The sequence below is a fragment of the Oncorhynchus clarkii genome, chromosome 19 (assembly GCF_045791955.1).
Source record: "Oncorhynchus clarkii lewisi isolate Uvic-CL-2024 chromosome 19, UVic_Ocla_1.0, whole genome shotgun sequence".
Taxonomy (NCBI): domain Eukaryota; kingdom Metazoa; phylum Chordata; class Actinopteri; order Salmoniformes; family Salmonidae; genus Oncorhynchus; species Oncorhynchus clarkii.
This window is the reverse complement of record NC_092165.1, coordinates 4,319,049-4,336,548: the sequence shown is the minus strand read 5'-3', so window position 1 is coordinate 4,336,548 and position 17,500 is coordinate 4,319,049. Positions and strand designations below refer to the sequence as shown.

The 17,500-nt window shown below is 44.7% G+C and overlaps 1 protein-coding gene across 2 annotated transcripts in view; it reads right to left on the bottom strand.

The window, feature by feature from the left end:
- LOC139374589 (regulator of G protein signaling 12b) overlaps nucleotides 1–17,500 on the bottom strand; it is a 178,477-nt gene that overhangs the window by 18,709 nt on the left and 142,268 nt on the right. For both annotated transcript variants that reach the window (XM_071115606.1, XM_071115607.1), the window contains exons 10-13: nucleotides 17,408–17,500; nucleotides 11,055–11,198; nucleotides 7,014–7,184; nucleotides 3,248–3,404 (exon numbers count right to left, since the gene is read on the bottom strand). In XM_071115606.1, the coding sequence (XP_070971707.1) occupies nucleotides 3,248–3,404; nucleotides 7,014–7,184; nucleotides 11,055–11,198; nucleotides 17,408–17,500 (565 nt within the window). The remainder of the gene's footprint in view (nucleotides 1–3,247; nucleotides 3,405–7,013; nucleotides 7,185–11,054; nucleotides 11,199–17,407) is intronic.

The following is a 17,500-nucleotide window of genomic DNA, read 5'->3' as shown; positions in this document are numbered from 1 at the left end:
GGTCCCTCAGTCGAGGAGTGAATTTCACAACACAGAATCAACCACAAAGACCAGGGAGGTTTTCCTATTGGTAGATGGGTAAACAAGACGGGTGGAATAGAGATGAACACAGGCAAAACTCCTAGAAGAAAACCTGCTTCAGTCAGCTTTCCTGGGAGACAAATTCACCTTTCAACAGGACAAATAACCTAAAACTCAAGTATACCAAATATAATGGAGTTGGTTACCAAGACAACATTGAATGTTCCTGAGTGGCCAAGTTACAGTTTTGACTTAATTTAAATAATAATAATGTGAAAATATTGTACAGGTGTACAAATCTGATTAGAGACTCACCCAGAGACTCTGAGACACCCAGAGACTCTGAGACACCCAGGGACTCTGAGGCACCCAGAGACTCTGAGACACCCAGAGACACCCAGAGACTCTGAGACACCCAGAGACTGTGAGACACCCAGGGACTCTGAGACACCCAGAGACTCTGAGACACCCAGGGACTCTGAGACACCCAGGGACTCTGAGACACCCATGGACTCTGAGACACCCAGGGACTCTGAGACACCCAGGGACTCTGAGACACCCAGAGACTCTGAGACACCCAGGGACTCTGAGACACCCAGAGACTCCCAGGGACTCTGAGACACCCAGGGACTCTGAGACACCCAGGGACTCTGAGACACCCAGGGACTCTGAGACACCCAGAGACTCTGAGACACCCAGAGACTCTGAGACACCCAGGGACTCTGAGACACCCAGAGACTCTGAGACACCCAGAGACTCTGAGACACCCAGAGACACCCAGAGACTCGGAGACACCCAGAGACTCTGAGACACCCAGGGACTCTGAGACACCCAGAGACTCCCAGGGACTCTGAGACACCCAGGGACTCTGAGACACCCAGAGACTCTGAGACACCCAGGGACTCTGAGGCACCCAGAGACTCTGAGACACCCAGGGACTCTGAGGCACCCAGAGACTCTGAGACACCCAGAGACTCTGAGACACCCAGGGACTCTGAGGCACCCAGAGACTCTGAGACACCCAGAGACTCTGAGACACCCAGGGACTCTGAGACACCCAGAGACTCTGAGACACCCAGGGACTCTGAGACACCCAGGGACTCTGAGACACCCAGAGACTCTGAGACACCCAGGGACTCTGAGGCACCCAGAGACTCTGAGACACCCAGGGACTCTGAGACACCCAGAGACACCCAGGGACTCTGAGACACCCAGGGACTCTGAGCCACCCAGGGACTCTGAGACACCCAGAGACACCCAGAGACTCGGAGACACCCAGGGACTCTGAGACACCCAGAGACTCTGAGACACCCAGAGACTCTGAGACACCCAGAGACTCTGAGACACCCAGAGACTCTGAGACACCCAGGGACTCTGAGACACCCAGAGACTCTGAGACACCCAGAGACTCTGAGACACCCAGAGACACCCAGAGACTCGGAGACACCCAGAGACTCTGAGACACCCAGGGACTCTGAGACACCCAGATACTCCCAGGGACTCTGAGACACCCAGGGACTCTGAGACACCCAGGGACTCTGAGGCACCCAGAGACTCTGAGACACCCAGGGACTCTGAGACACCCAGAGACTCCCAGGGACTCTGAGACACCCAGGGACTCTGAGACACCCAGGGACTCTGAGACACCCAGGGACTCTGAGACACCCAGAGACTCTGAGACACCCAGGGACTCTGAGACACCCAGAGACTCCCAGGGACTCTGAGACACCCAGGGACTCTGAGACACCCAGGGACTCTGAGACACCCAGGGACTCTGAGACACCCAGAGACTCTGAGACACCCAGGGACTCTGAGACACCCAGGGACTCTGAGACACCCAGAGACTCTGAGACACCCAGGGACTCTGAGACACCCAGAGACTCGGAGACACCCAGAGACTCTGAGACACCCAGAGACACCCAGAGACTCGGAGACACCCAGAGACTGTGAGACACCCAGGGACTCACAGCTGTAATCGCTGTCAAAGGTGATTCTAACATGTATTGACTCAGGGCGGCTGAATACTTATCGAATCAAGATATATTTATATTTCATTAAAAAAAAATCAGATTTCTTCTCCCACTTTGGCATCTATTTTGTGTAGTTCATATTTTTTTTTTTAAAAGGACAATGAAATCAATTTGGTGCTTTGTGGGTTGAGGTCAGGGCTCTGTGTAGGTCAGTCAAGTTCTTCCACACCGATCTCGACAAACCATTTATGTATGGACCTCGCTGTCATACTGAAACAGGTAAGGGCCTTCCCCAAACTGTTGCCACACAGTTGGAAGCACAGAATCATCTAGAATGTCATTGTTATACTGTAGAGTTAAGATTTCCCTTCACTGGAACTAAGGGGCCCGAACCATGAAAAACAGCCCCAGATCAATATTCCTCCTCCACCAAACTTTACAGTTGGCACTATGCGTTCTTCTGGCATCCGCCAAACCCAGATTCATCTGTCGGACGGTGAAGAGTGATTCAACACTCCAGAGAACCCGTTTCCACTGCTCCAGAGTCCAATAGCGAACAAGCTTTACACCACTCCAGCCGACGTTTGGCATTGCGCATGGTGATCTTAGTCTTGCGTGCGGCTGCTCGGCCATGGAAACCCATTTCATGAAGCCCCCGACGAACAGTTATTGCGCTGACGTTGCATCCAGAGGCAGTTTGGAACTCGGTAGTGAGTGTTGCAACCGAGGACAGATGATTTTTACGCGCTACGCACTTCAGCATTCGGCGATTCCGTTCTGTGAGCTTGTGTGGCCTACCACGTCGCGGCTGAGCCGTTGTTGCTCGTAGACGTTTCCACTTCACAATAACAGCACTTACAGTTGACCGGGGGCAGCTCTAGCAGGGCCGAAATTTGACGAACTGAAAGGTGGCATCCAATGACAGTCGCCATGTTGAAAGTCACTGAGCTCTTCAGTAAGGCCATTCGACTTCCAATGTTTGTCTATGGAGATTGCATGGGCTGTGTGCTCAATTTTATACACCTGTCAGCAACGGGCGTGGCTGGAATAGCCCAATCCACTCATTTGAAGGGGTGTCCACATACTTTTGTATATGAAGCGTACCTCAGACATTGTCTTCTAACAGTTTCTAAAATTCCCCCCAAAAACATCCAAACATTCCCATTTTCCCAGACCACTCGCTCACTAACCGCAAACACAGAATCACATTCCCAAAGTCCAGAAACCTCCACAACTCTTCTCTTAAAACCACTCACTGTAGTTGATGTCTGCCAGATCCCGTTTCTTGGGTCCTTTCCCGAAGCTCCGGTTCCGTGACCACGAAAAGAACAAGCCTTTCTTCTTATCTCCTCCGCACTCATCCCTCTCTCTCTCTTCGTTCAGAGAGCGGCCCGACTTAGTCTTCTTGTCCTCCTGAAAAGAGAAACAGAGCGGATAGATGGATGGATAGATAGATAGATGGATGGATAGATAGATAGATAGATGGATGGATAGATAGATAGATTCTCCTAAAGGGTTTCATCATAGAACCGTGATTCTCCTAAAGGGTTTCATTGTAGAACCGTGATTCTCCTTTTATAAAGGGTTTCATCATAGAACCGTGATTCTCCTAAAGGGTTTCATCATAGAACCATGATTCTCCTAAAGGGTTTCATCATAGAACCGTGATTCTCCTAAAGGGTTTCATCATAGAACCGTAATTCTCCTAAAGGGTTTCATCATAGAACCGTGATTCTCCTTTTATAAAGGGTTTCATCATAGAACCGTGATTCTCCTAAAGGGTTTCATCATAGAACCGTGAATCTCCTAAAGGGTTTCATCACAGAACCATGATTCTCCTAAAGGGTTTCATCATAGAACCGTGATTCTCCTAAAGGGTTTCATCATAGAACCGTGATTCTCCTAAAGGGTTTCATCATAGAACCGTGATTCTCCTAAAGGGTTTCATCACAGAACCATGATTCTCCTAAAGGGTTTCATCATAGAACCGTGATTCTCCTAAAGGGTTTCATCATAGAACCATGATTCTCCTAAAGGGTTTCATCATAGAACCATGATTCTCCTAAAGGGTTTCATCATAGAACCGTGATTCCCCTAAAGGGTTTCATCATAGAACCGTGATTCTCCTTTTATAAAGGGTTTCATCATAGAACCGTGATTCTCCTTTTATAAAGGGTTTCATCACAGAACCGTGATTCTCCTTTTATAAAGGGTTATATCATAGAACCGTGATTCTCCTAAAGGGTTTCATCATAGAACCGTGATTCTCCTTTTATAAAGGTTTTCATCATAGAACCGTGATTCTCCTAAAGGGTTTCATCATAGAACCGTGATTCTCCTAAAGGGTTTCATCATAGAACCGTGATTCCCCTAAAGGGTTTCATCGTAGAACCGTGATTCCCCTAAAGGGTTTCATCATAGAACCGTGATTCTCCTAAAGGGTTTCATCATAGAACCGTGATTCTCCTAAAGGGTTTCATCACAGAACCATGATTCTCCTAAAGGGTTTCATCATAGAACCGTGATTCTCCTAAAGGGTTTCATCATAGAACCGTGATTCTCCTAAAGGGTTTCATCATAGAACCGTGATTCTCCTAAAGGGTTTCATCAGAGAACCGTGATTCTCCTAAAGGGTTTCATCATAGAACCGTGATTCTCCTAAAGGGTTTCATCATAGAACCGTGATTCTCCTTTTATAAAGGGTTTTATCATAGAACCGTGATTCTCCTAAAGGGTTTCAACGTAGAACCGTGATTCTCCTTTTATAAAGGGTTTCATCATAGAACCGTGATTCACCTTTTATAAAGGGTTTCATCATAGAACCATGATTCTCCTAAAGGGTTTCATCGTAGAACCGTGATTCCCCTAAAGGGTTTCATCATAGAACCGTGATTCCCCTAAAGGGTTTCATCGTAGAACCGTGATTCTCCTAAAGGGTTTCATCATAGAACCGTGATTCTCCTAAAGGGTTTCATCATAGAACCTTGATTGTCCTTTTATAAAGGGTTTCATCATAGAACCATGATTCTCCTAAAGGGTTTCATCATAGAACCGTGATTCTCCTATTATAAAGGGTTTCATCATAGAACCGTGATTCTCCTAAAGGGTTTCATCACAGAACCGTGATTCTCCTTTTATAAAGGGTTTCATCATAGAACCGTGATTCCCCTAAAGGGTTTCATCATAGAACCGTGATTCTCCTTTTATAAAGGGTTTCATCATAGAACCGTGATTCTCCTAAAGGGTTTCATCACAGAACCGTGATTCTCCTTTTATAAAGGGTTTCACCATAGAACCGTGATTCCCCTAAAGGGTTTCATCATAGAACCGTGATTCCCCTAAAGGGTTTCATCGTAGAACCGTGATTCCCCTAAAGGGTTTCATCATAGAACCGTGATTCCCCTAAAGGGTTTCACCATAGAACCGTGATTCTCCTAAAGGGTTTCATCGTAGAACCGTGATTCCCCTAAAGGGTTTCATCGTAGAACCGTGATTCCCCTAAAGGGTTTCATCATAGAACCGTGATTCCCCTAAAGGGTTTCAACGTAGAACCGTGATTCCCCTAAAGGGTTTCATCATAGAACCGTGATTCTCCTAAAGGGTTTCACCATAGAACCGTGATTCCCCTAAAGGGTTTCAACGTAGAACCGTGATTCCCCTAAAGGGTTTCACCATAGAACCGTGATTCCCCTAAAGGGTTTCATCATAGAACCGTGATTCTCCTTTTATAAAGGGTTTCATCATAGAACCGTGATTCCCCTAAAGGGTTTCACCATAGAACCGTGATTCTCCTAAAGGGTTTCATCGTAGAACCGTGATTCCCCTTAAGGGTTTCACCATAGAACCGTGATTCCCCTAAAGGGTTTCACCATAGAACCGTGATTCCCCTAAAGGGTTTCACCATAGAACCGTGATTCCCCTAAAGGGTTTCACCATAGAACCGTGATTCCCCTAAAGGGTTTCACCATAGAACCGTGATTCCCCTAAAGGGTTTCACCATAGAACCGTGATTCCCCTAAAGGGTTTCATCATAGAACCGTGATTCTCCTAAAGGGTTTCATCATAGAACCGTGATTCTCCTAAAGGGTTTCATCATAGAACCGTGATTCCCCTAAAGGGTTTCACCATAGAACCGTGATTTCCCTAAAGGGTTTCACCATAGAACCGTGATTCCCCTAAAGGGTTTCACCATAGAACCGTGATTCCCCTAAAGGGTTTCACCATAGAACCGTGATTCCCCTAAAGGGTTTCACCATAGAACCAAGTAGAACCGTTACCTTGACATATTCATTGGGTTTTCCACAGACAGTCTGAACACATTAGTCTGCTGTTTTATACAACGGGTCCAGTGTCTGATGGGAACTGACGCTTAACAGCAGAGGTTACTATACGTGTGTGTGTGTGTGTGTGTTCATGCTCTGTGTGGTGTGTGTTGTCATGCTCTGTGTGGTGTGTGTGTGTGTGTTCATGCTCTGTGTGTGTGTGTGTGTTCATGCTCTGTGTGGTGTGTGTGTGTGTGTTCATGCTCCGTGTGTGTGTGTTCATGCTCTGTGTGTGTGTGTGTGTGTGTGTTGTCATGCTCCGTGTGTGTGTGTGTGTGTGTGTGTTCATGCTCCGTGTGTGTTCATGCTCTGTGTGTGTGTGTGTGTGTGTTCATGCTCCGTGTGTGTGTGTGTTGTCATGCTCCGTGTGTGTGTGTGTGTGTTGTCATGCTCCGTGTGTGTGTGTGTGTGTGTGTGTTCATGCTCTGTGTGTGTGTGTGTGTGTGTGTGTGTTCATGCTCTGTGTGTGTGTGTTCATGCTCTGTGTGTGTGTGTGTTCATGCTCTGTGTGTGTGTGTGTGTGTGTGTGTGTGTGTGTGTGTGTGTTCATGCTCTGTGTGTGTGTGTGTGTGTGTTCATGCTCTGTGTGTGTGTGTGTGTGTGTGTGTGTTCATGCTCTGTGTGTGTGTGTGTGTGTGTGTGTGTTCATGCTCCGTGTGTGTGTGTGTGTGTGTTCATGTTCTGTGTGTGTGTGTGTTACCTTCTTGGGTGTTGATCTATCTGACCCGGTACTGTGTTTGGAGGTAGGAGAGCTGGGTATGTGGTAGGGGTCTGGTAGAGGCCTCCCCTCCACCTCCGCTAACATACATTCCTGATACAGGAGGGACTTCAGGAAGCGAGTATAGCTGTCAAACTTCATCAGGTTGAAGATCTAGAGAGGGAGGGGGGAGAGTATAGCTGTCAAATTTCATCAGGTTGAAGATCTAGAGAGGGAGGGGGGAGAGTATAGCTGTCAAACTTCATCAGGTTGAAGATCTAGAGAGGGAGGGGGGAGAGTATAGCTGTCAAACTTCATCAGGTTGAAGATCTAGAGAGGGAGGGGGGAGGGAGGGGGGAGAGTATAGCTGTCAAACTTCATCAGGTTGAAGATCTAGAGAGGGAGGGGGGAGAGTATAGCTTATAGCTGTCAAACTTCATCAGGTTGAAGATCTAGAGAGGGAGGAGGAGGAATTTCAGGAAGCGAGTATAGCCGTCAAACTTCATCAGGTTGAAGATCTAGAGAGGGAGGGGGAGGGAGGGGGGAGAGTATAGCTGTCAAATTTCATCAGGTTGAAGATCTAGAGAGGGAGGGGGGAGAGTATAGCTGTCAAACTTCATCAGGTTGAAGATCTAGAGAGGGAGGAGGGGGAGTATAGCTGTCAAACTTCATCAGGTTGAAGATCTAGAGAGGGAGGAGGAGGGATTTCAGGAAGCGAGTATAGCCGTCAAACTTCATCAGGTTGAAGATCTAGAGAGGGAGGGGGAGGGAGGGGGGAGAGTATAGCTGTCAAATTTCATCAGGTTGAAGATCTAGAGAGGGAGGGGGGAGAGTATAGCTGTCAAACTTCATCAGGTTGAAGATCTAGAGAGGGAGGAGGGGGAGTATAGCTGTCAAACTTCATCAGGTTGAAAATCTAGAGAGGGAGGAGGGAGAGTATAGCTGTCAAACTGCATCAGGTTGAAGATCTAGAGAGGGAGGGGGAGGGAGAGCATAGCTGTCAAACTTCATCAGGTTGAAGATCTAGAGAGGGAGGGGGAGGGAGAGTATAGCTGTCAAATTTCATCAGGTTGAAGACCTAGAGAGGGAGGGGGAGAGGGGGGAGAGTATAGCTGTCAAACTTCATCAGGTTGAAGATCTAGAGAGGGAGGGGGAGAGGGGGGAGAGTATAGCTGTCAAACTTCATCAGGTTGAAGATCTAGAGAGGGAGGGGGGAGGGGGGGAGTATAGCTGTCAAACTTCATCAGGTTGAAGATCTAGAGAGGGAGGGGAGAGGGAGGGAGGGGGAGTATAGCTGTCAAACTTCATCAGGTTGAAGATCTAGAGAGGGAGGGGGAGAGGGGGGAGAGTATAGCTGTCAAACTTCATCAGGTTGAAGATCTAGAGAGGGAGGGGAGAGGGAGGGAGGGGGAGTTTAGCTGTCAAACTTCATCAGGTTGAAGATCTAGAGAGGGAGGGGGAGAGGGGGGAGAGTATAGCTGTCAAACTTCATCAGGTTGAAGATCTAGAGAGGGAGGGGAGAGGGAGGGAGGGGGAGTATAGCTGTCAAACTTCATCAGGTTGAAATCAACCTGTAGAAATCAGCTAACTAATGCAGTACCTTTTCTCCAGCTAGCCTAGCTAGCTAGCAGACGGTATCTTTTCCCCAACTAGCCTAGCTAGCTAGCAGACGGTACATTTTCTCCAGCTAGCCTAGCTAGCTAGCAGACGGTATCTTTTCTCCAACTAGCCTAGCTAGCTAGCAGACGGTACATTTTCTCCAACTAGCCTAGCTAGCTAGCAGACGGTATCTTTTCTCCAACTAGCCTAGCTAGCTAGCAGACGGTATCTTTTCTCCAACTAGCCTAGCTAGCTAGCAGACGGTACATTTTCTCCAACTAGCCTAGCTAGCTAGCAGACGGTATCTTTTCTCCAGCTAGCCTAGCTAGCTAGTAGACGGTACCTTTATTCATTTATTTATTTTTTATTTCACCTTTATTTAACCAGGTAGGCTAGTTGAGAACACCTTTATTTAACCAGGTAGGCTAGTTGAGAACACCTTTATTTAACCAGGTAGGCTAGTTGAGAACACCTTTATTTAACCAGGTAAGTTAGTTGAGAACACCTTTATTTAACCAGGTAGGCTAGTTGAGAACACCTTTATTTAACCAGGTAGGCCAGTTGAGAACACCTTTATTTATCGTCATCAGAAAAACCGAGGCTACTGAGTCTGCCGATAAGAATATGGTGATTGACAGAGTTGAAAGCCTTGGCCAGGTCGATGAAGACGGCTGCACAGTACTGTCTTTTATCGATGGCGGTTATGATATCGTTTAGTACCTTGAGCGTGGCTGAGGTGCACCCAAGACCGGCTCGGAAACCAGATTGCACAGCGGAGAAGGTACGGTGGGATTCGAGATGGTCAGTGACCTGTTTGTTGACTTGGCTTTCGTAGACCTTAGATAGGCAGGGCAGGATGGATATTGGTCTGTAACAGTTTGGGTCCAGGGTGTCTCCCCCTTTGAAGAGGGGGATGACCGCGGCAGCTTACCAATCCTTGGGGATCTCAGACGATACGAAGGAGAGGTTGAACAGGCTGGTAATAGGGGTTGCGACAATGGCGGCGGATAGTTTCAGAAATAGAGGGTCCAGATTGTCAAGCCCAGCTGATTTGTACGGGTCCAGGATTTGCAGCTCTTTCAGAACATCTGCTATCTGGATTTGGGTAAAGGAGAACCTGGAGAGGTTTGGGCGAGTAGCTGCGGGGGGGGGGGGGGGGGGGGGGGGGGGGCGGAGCTGTTGGCCGAGGTTGGAGTAACCAGGCGGAAGGCATGGCCAGCCATTGAGAAATGCTTGTTGAAGTTTTCGATTATCACAGATTTATCGGTGGTGACCGTGTTTCCTAGCCTCAGTGCAGTGGGCAGCTGGGAGGAGGTGCTCTTGTTCTCCATGGACTTTACAGTGTCCCAGAACTTTTTGGAGTTAGAGCTACAGGATGCACATTTCTGCTGGAAAAAGCTGGCCTTCGCTTTCCTGACTGACTGTGTGTATTGGTTCCTGACTTCTGAGACAACTCCTTGGTTTCATTCATGAAGTGAAATAAAGAATTCAAGAATAGATAATGTGTCATTATAGTCGATGGCTGGAATGCTAACTTGTCAATAGAAGATTTGACTAAAACTGTTTTTCCAACTCATGAACTGTACTTGGAATTGACATTAATCGACTGAACAGCGGAGGAGCATAAAGATGTCATGGTTCTGGTTTTAGTCGTCTGGTGCCTGCTGTTATCAGTGTCTATCCATCTCATCTCTTCAGGGCAGATTGGGCGGACAGGGGGGGGGACCTGATCCCAGATCAGCACCCTTTAAGAATACAGGCTCAGGTCAGGTGGTGCCTGATGTTATCAGTGTCTACCCATCTCATCTCTTCAGGGCAGATTGGGCGGACGGGGGGGGACCTGATCCCAGATCAGCACCCTTTAAGAATACAGGCTCAGGTCAGGTGGTGCCTGATGTTATCAGTGTCTACCCATCTCATCTCTTCAGGGCAGATTGGGCGGACGGACGGACGGGACCTGATCCCAGATCAGCACCCTTTATGAATACAGGCTCAGGTCAGGTGGTGCCTGATGACGCTGCAGCTAATATCAATGGAGCTTTTCATCTCTCTACTAACCCTATGGGCAAAGACTTTCACTCTCTCAGCGCTAATGCTAATGCTAGTGGGAATGGATAGGAAACTCTACGCTGAGGTTAGCATCAGAGGCTACTGCTAGAATTTACATGATGTTTTCAGTTTCGTGTTTTATCTGGTTGGGACACTTTGAGTGTGTGTGTGTGTGTGTGTGTGTGTGTGTGTGTGTGTGTGTGTGTGTGTGTGTGTGTGTGTGTGTGTGTGTGAGAGTGTGTGTGTGTGTGAGAGTGTGTGTGTGTGTGTGTGTGTGTGTGTGTGTGTGTGTGTGTGTGTGTGTGTGTGTGTGTGTGTGTGTGTGTGTGAGAGTGTGTGTGTGTGAGAGTGTGTGTGTGTGAGAGTGTGTGTGTGTGTGTGTGTGTGTGTTCCCACCTGTAGTTGCTGTTCCTTAAACATGTCTGGTCTGGGAGCGTTGAGGATATCGTCTGCCAGCTGGGCCTGACTGTCAATGTTGACCGGCGTAGTGGCCTTACTGGATAAATAACTGTTATAGATCTGTCTAGCTCTCTGAGATAACTGGAGGAGGAGAGGGGAGCGAGAGGAGGAGAGGAGAGGGAGAGGGAGATAGAGAGGAGGAGAGGTGGGGAGAGGAGAGGGGGGGAGAGAGAGAGAAAGAGGAGAGGGGGAGAGGGAGCGAGAGAGAGAGAGAGAGGGGGAGAGAGAGAGGGGGGGGGGAGGAGAGAGACAGAGGGGGGGAGAGGGAGGAGGGAGGAGATATGCATTAACTTTAAGGGCTCTTCATATTGCAGTCAGTTACAACAGTCACTGTCATAACATAACACATCATAACATCATAACATCCTAACTTGCTAAACACACTGTCACCACAAGCTGCACTCAACACGCTTCTACACTCTGAGAAAAAAGGGTTCCAAAATTTTTTTGGGGTTATCCCCATAGGAGAACTCTTTTGGATCCAGGGTAGAACCTTTTTGTGTTCCATGTAGAATCCTCTGTAGAAAAGGTTCTATATGGAAGCCATACGGGTTCTACCTGGAACCAAAAGGGTTCTACATGGAACCAAAAGGGTTCTACCTGGAACCAAAAGGGTTCTACATGGAACAAAATAGGGATCATCAAAGTGTGCTCCTCTGAGGACAGCCAAAGAACCCTTTACGTTTCTAAATAGCACCTTTTGAAGCGTCTCGTGTTCCACTGACATACAATACAATACTTTCACAGGTAACATGTAACACAGGTAACACAGGTAACATGTAACACAGGTAACACAGGTAACACAGGTAACATGTAACACAGGTAACACAGGTAACACAGGTAACATGTAACACAGGTAACATGTAACACAGGTAACATGTAACACAGGTAACACAGGTAACACAGGTAACATGTAACACAGGTAACATGTAACACAGGTAACATGTAACACAGGTAACACAGGTAACACAGGTAACATGTAACACAGGTAACATGTAACACAGGTAACATGTAACACAGGTAACACAGGTAACACAGGTAACATGTAACACAGGTAACATGTAACACAGGTAACACGTAACACAGGTAACAGGTAACACAGGTAACATGTAACACAGGTAACACAGGTAACACAGGTAACATGTAACACAGGTAACATGTAACACAGGTAACATGTAACACAGGTAACATGTAACACAGGCAACACAGGTAACACAGGTAACATGTCACACAGGTAACATGTAACACAGGTAACATTTAACACAGGTAACACAGGTAACATGTAACACAGGTAACACAGGTAACATGTAACACAGGTAACATGTAACACAGGTAACATGTAACACAGGTAACACAGGTAACATGTCACACAGGTAACATGTAACACAGGTAACATTTAACACAGGTAACACAGGTAACATGTAACACAGGTAACACAGGTAACAGGTAACACAGGTAACAGGTAACACAGGTAACATGTAACACAGGTAACATTTAACACAGGTAACACAGGTAACATGTAACACAGGTAACAGGTAACACAGGTAACATGTAACACAGGTAACATTTAACACAGGTAACACAGGTAACATGTAACACAGGTAACATTTAACACAGGTAACATGTAACACAGGTAACATTTAACACAGGTAACATTTATCACAGGTAACATGTAACACAGGTAACATGTAACACAGGTAACATTTAACACAGGTAACATTTATCACAGGTAACATGTAACACAGGTAACATGTAACACAGGTAACATTTAACACAGGTAACATTTATCACAGGTAACATGTAACACAGGTAACACAGGTAACACAGGTAACACAGGTAACATGTAACACAGGTAACATGTAACACAGGTAACATGTAACACAGGTAACATGTAACACAGGTAACATGTCACACAGGTAACATGTAACACAGGTAACATGTAACACAGGTAACATGAAACACAGGTAACATGTCACACAGGTAACATGTCACACAGGTAACACAGGTAACATGTAACACAGGTAACATGTAACACAGGTAACATGTAACACAGGTAACATGTAACACAGGTAACATGAAACACAGGTAACATGTCACACAGGTAACATGTCACACAGGTAACACAGGTAACATGTAACACAGGTAACATGTAACACAGGTAACATTTAACACAGGTAACATGTAACACAGGTAACATTTAACACAGGTAACATGTAACACAGGTAACATTTAACACAGGTAACATTTAACACAGGTAACACAGGTAACACAGGTAACATGTAACACAGGTAACATGTAACACAGGTAACACAGGTAACATGTAACACAGGTAACATGTAACACAGGTAACATGTAACACAGGTAACACAGGTAACATGTAACACAGGTAACATGTAACACAGGTAACATGTAACACAGGTAACATGTAACACAGGTAACATGTAACACAGGTAACACAGGTAACACAGGTAACATGTAACACAGGTAACACAGGTAACATGTAACACAGGTAACACAGGTAACATGTAACACAGGTAACATGTAACACAGGTAACATGTAACACAGGTAACACAGGTAACATGTAACACAGGTAACACAGGTAACATGTAACACAGGTAACACAGGTAACATGAAACACAGGTAACATGTAACACAGGTAACACAGGTAACATGTAACACAGGTAACACAGGTAACATGAAACACAGGTAACATGTAACACAGGTAACATGTAACACAGGTAACATGTAACACAGGTAACACAGGTAACATGTAACACAGGTAACATGTAACACAGGTAACATGTAACACAGGTAACATGTAACACAGGTAACATGTCACACAGGTAACACAGGTAACATGAAACACAGGTAACACAGGTAACATGAAACACAGGTAACATTTAACACAGGTAACATGTCACACAGGTAACATTTAACACAGGTAACATGTCACACAGGTAACATGTAACACAGGTAACATGTAACACAGGTAACATGTAACACAGGTAACATGTCACATAGGTAACATGAAACACAGGTAACATGAAACACAGGTAACATGTAACACAGGTAACATGTCACATAGGTAACATGTAACACAGGTAACATGTAACACAGGTAACATGTCACATAGGTAACATGTAACACAGGTAACATTTAACACAGGTAACATGTAACACAGGTAACGTCACACAGGTAACATGTAACACAGGTAACATGTAACACAGGTAACATGTAACACAGGCAACATGTAACACAGGTAACATGTCACACAGGTAACATGTCACACAGGAAACATGTAACACAGGTAACATGTAACACAGGTAACATGTAACACATGTAACACAGGTAACATGTAACACAGGTAACATAGGTAACATGTAACACAGGTAACATAGGTAACACAGGTAACACAGGTAACATGTAACACAGGTAACATGTAACACAGGTAACATGTAACACAGGTAACATGTAACACAGGTAACACAGGTAACACAGGTAACATGTCACACAGGTAACATGTAACACAGGTAACATTTAACACAGGTAACACAGGTAACATGTAACACAGGTAACACAGGTAACATGTAACACAGGTAACATGTAACACAGGTAACATGTAACACAGGTAACACAGGTAACACAGGTAACATGTCACACAGGTAACATGTAACACAGGTAACATTTAACACAGGTAACACAGGTAACATGTAACACAGGTAACACAGGTAACAGGTAACACAGGTAACAGGTAACACAGGTAACATGTAACACAGGTAACATTTAACACAGGTAACACAGGTAACATGTAACACAGGTAACAGGTAACACAGGTAACATGTAACACAGGTAACATTTAACACAGGTAACACAGGTAACATGTAACACAGGTAACATTTTACACAGGTAACATGTAACACAGGTAACATTTAACACAGGTAACATTTATCACAGGTAACATGTAACACAGGTAACATGTAACACAGGTAACATTTAGCACAGGTAACATTTATCACAGGTAACATGTAACACAGGTAACATGTAACACAGGTAACATTTAACACAGGTAACATTTATCACAGGTAACATGTAACACAGGTAACACAGGTAACACAGGTAACACAGGTAACATGTAACACAGGTAACATGTAACACAGGTAACATGTAACACAGGTAACATGTAACACAGGTAACATGTCACACAGGTAACATGTAACACAGGTAACATGTAACACAGGTAACATGAAACACAGGTAACATGTCACACAGGTAACATGTCACACAGGTAACACAGGTAACATGTAACACAGGTAACATGTAACACAGGTAACATGTAACACAGGTAACATGTAACACAGGTAACATGAAACACAGGTAACATGTCACACAGGTAACATGTCACACAGGTAACACAGGTAAAATGTAACACAGGTAACATGTAACACAGGTAACATTTAACACAGGTAACATGTAACACAGGTAACATTTAACACAGGTAACATGTAACACAGGTAACATTTAACACAGGTAACATTTAACACAGGTAACACAGGTAACACAGGTAACATGTAACACAGGTAACATGTAACACAGGTAACACAGGTAACATGTAACACAGGTAACATGTAACACAGGTAACATGTAACACAGGTAACACAGGTAACATGTAACACAGGTAACATGTAACACAGGTAACATGTAACACAGGTAACATGTAACACAGGTAACATGTAACACAGGTAACACAGGTAACACAGGTAACATGTAACACAGGTAACACAGGTAACATGTAACACAGGTAACACAGGTAACATGTAACACAGGTAACATGTAACACAGGTAACATGTAACACAGGTAACACAGGTAACATGTAACACAGGTAACACAGGTAACATGTAACACAGGTAACACAGGTAACATGAAACACAGGTAACATGTAACACAGGTAACACAGGTAACATGTAACACAGGTAACATGAAACACAGGTAACATGTAACACAGGTAACATGTAACACAGGTAACATGTAACACAGGTAACACAGGTAACATGTAACACAGGTAACATGTAACACAGGTAACATGTAACACAGGTAACATGTAACACAGGTAACATGTCACACAGGTAACACAGGTAACATGAAACACAGGTAACACAGGTAACATGAAACACAGGTAACATTTAACACAGGTAACATGTCACACAGGTAACATTTAACACAGGTAACATGTCACACAGGTAACATGTAACACAGGTCACATGTAACACAGGTAACATGTAACACAGGTAACATGTCACATAGGTAACATGAAACACAGGTAACATGAAACACAGGTAACATGTAACACAGGTAACATGTCACATAGGTAACATGTAACACAGGTAACATGTAACACAGGTAACATGTCACATAGGTAACATGTAACACAGGTAACATTTAACACAGGTAACATGTAACACAGGTAACGTCACACAGGTAACATGTAACACAGGTAACATGTAACACAGGTAACATGTAACACAGGCAACATGTAACACAGGTAACATGTCACACAGGTAACATGTCACACAGGAAACATGTAACACAGGTAACATGTAACACAGGTAACATGTAACACATGTAACACAGGTAACATGTAACACAGGTAACATAGGTAACATGTAACACAGGTAACATAGGTAACATGTAACACAGGTAACATGTAACACAGGTAACTTGTAACACAGGTAACATGCATTAAATGCATACTTTGCTATTTAAATTCGGTACAAATTCACAGAAATGTTAATTGATGAGCAAAAATAACAATAATAAATAACTAAAGTAGGACAGAATGTTTTCCTCTGACCTGTTTCTTCAGAATAATAAGTAGGACAGAATAATAAGTAGGACAGAATGTTTTCCTCTGACCTGTTTCTTCAGAATAATAAGTAGGACAGAATAATAAGTAGGACAGAATAATAAGTAGGACAGAATAATAAGTAGGACAGAATGTTTTCCTCTGACCTGTTTCTTCAGAATAATAAGTAGGACAGAATAATAAGTAGGACAGAATAATAAGTAGGACAGAATAATAAGTAGGACAGAATGTTTTCCTCTGACCTGTTTCTTCAGAATAATAAGTAGGACAGAATAATAAGTAGGACAGAATGTTTTCCTCTGACCTGTTTCTTCAGAATAATAAGTAGGACAGAATAATAAGTAGGACAGAATGTTTTCCTCTGACCTGTTTCTTCAGAATAATAAGTAGGACAGAATAATAAGTAGGACAGAATGTTTTCCTCTGACCTGTTTCTTGTCGTTGTCGGGGACATGGCTGAAGAACTCACAGGCCTGCCAGAACACAATATTCTCCTCGCTAAACTCCTTCTTCAGGAACTC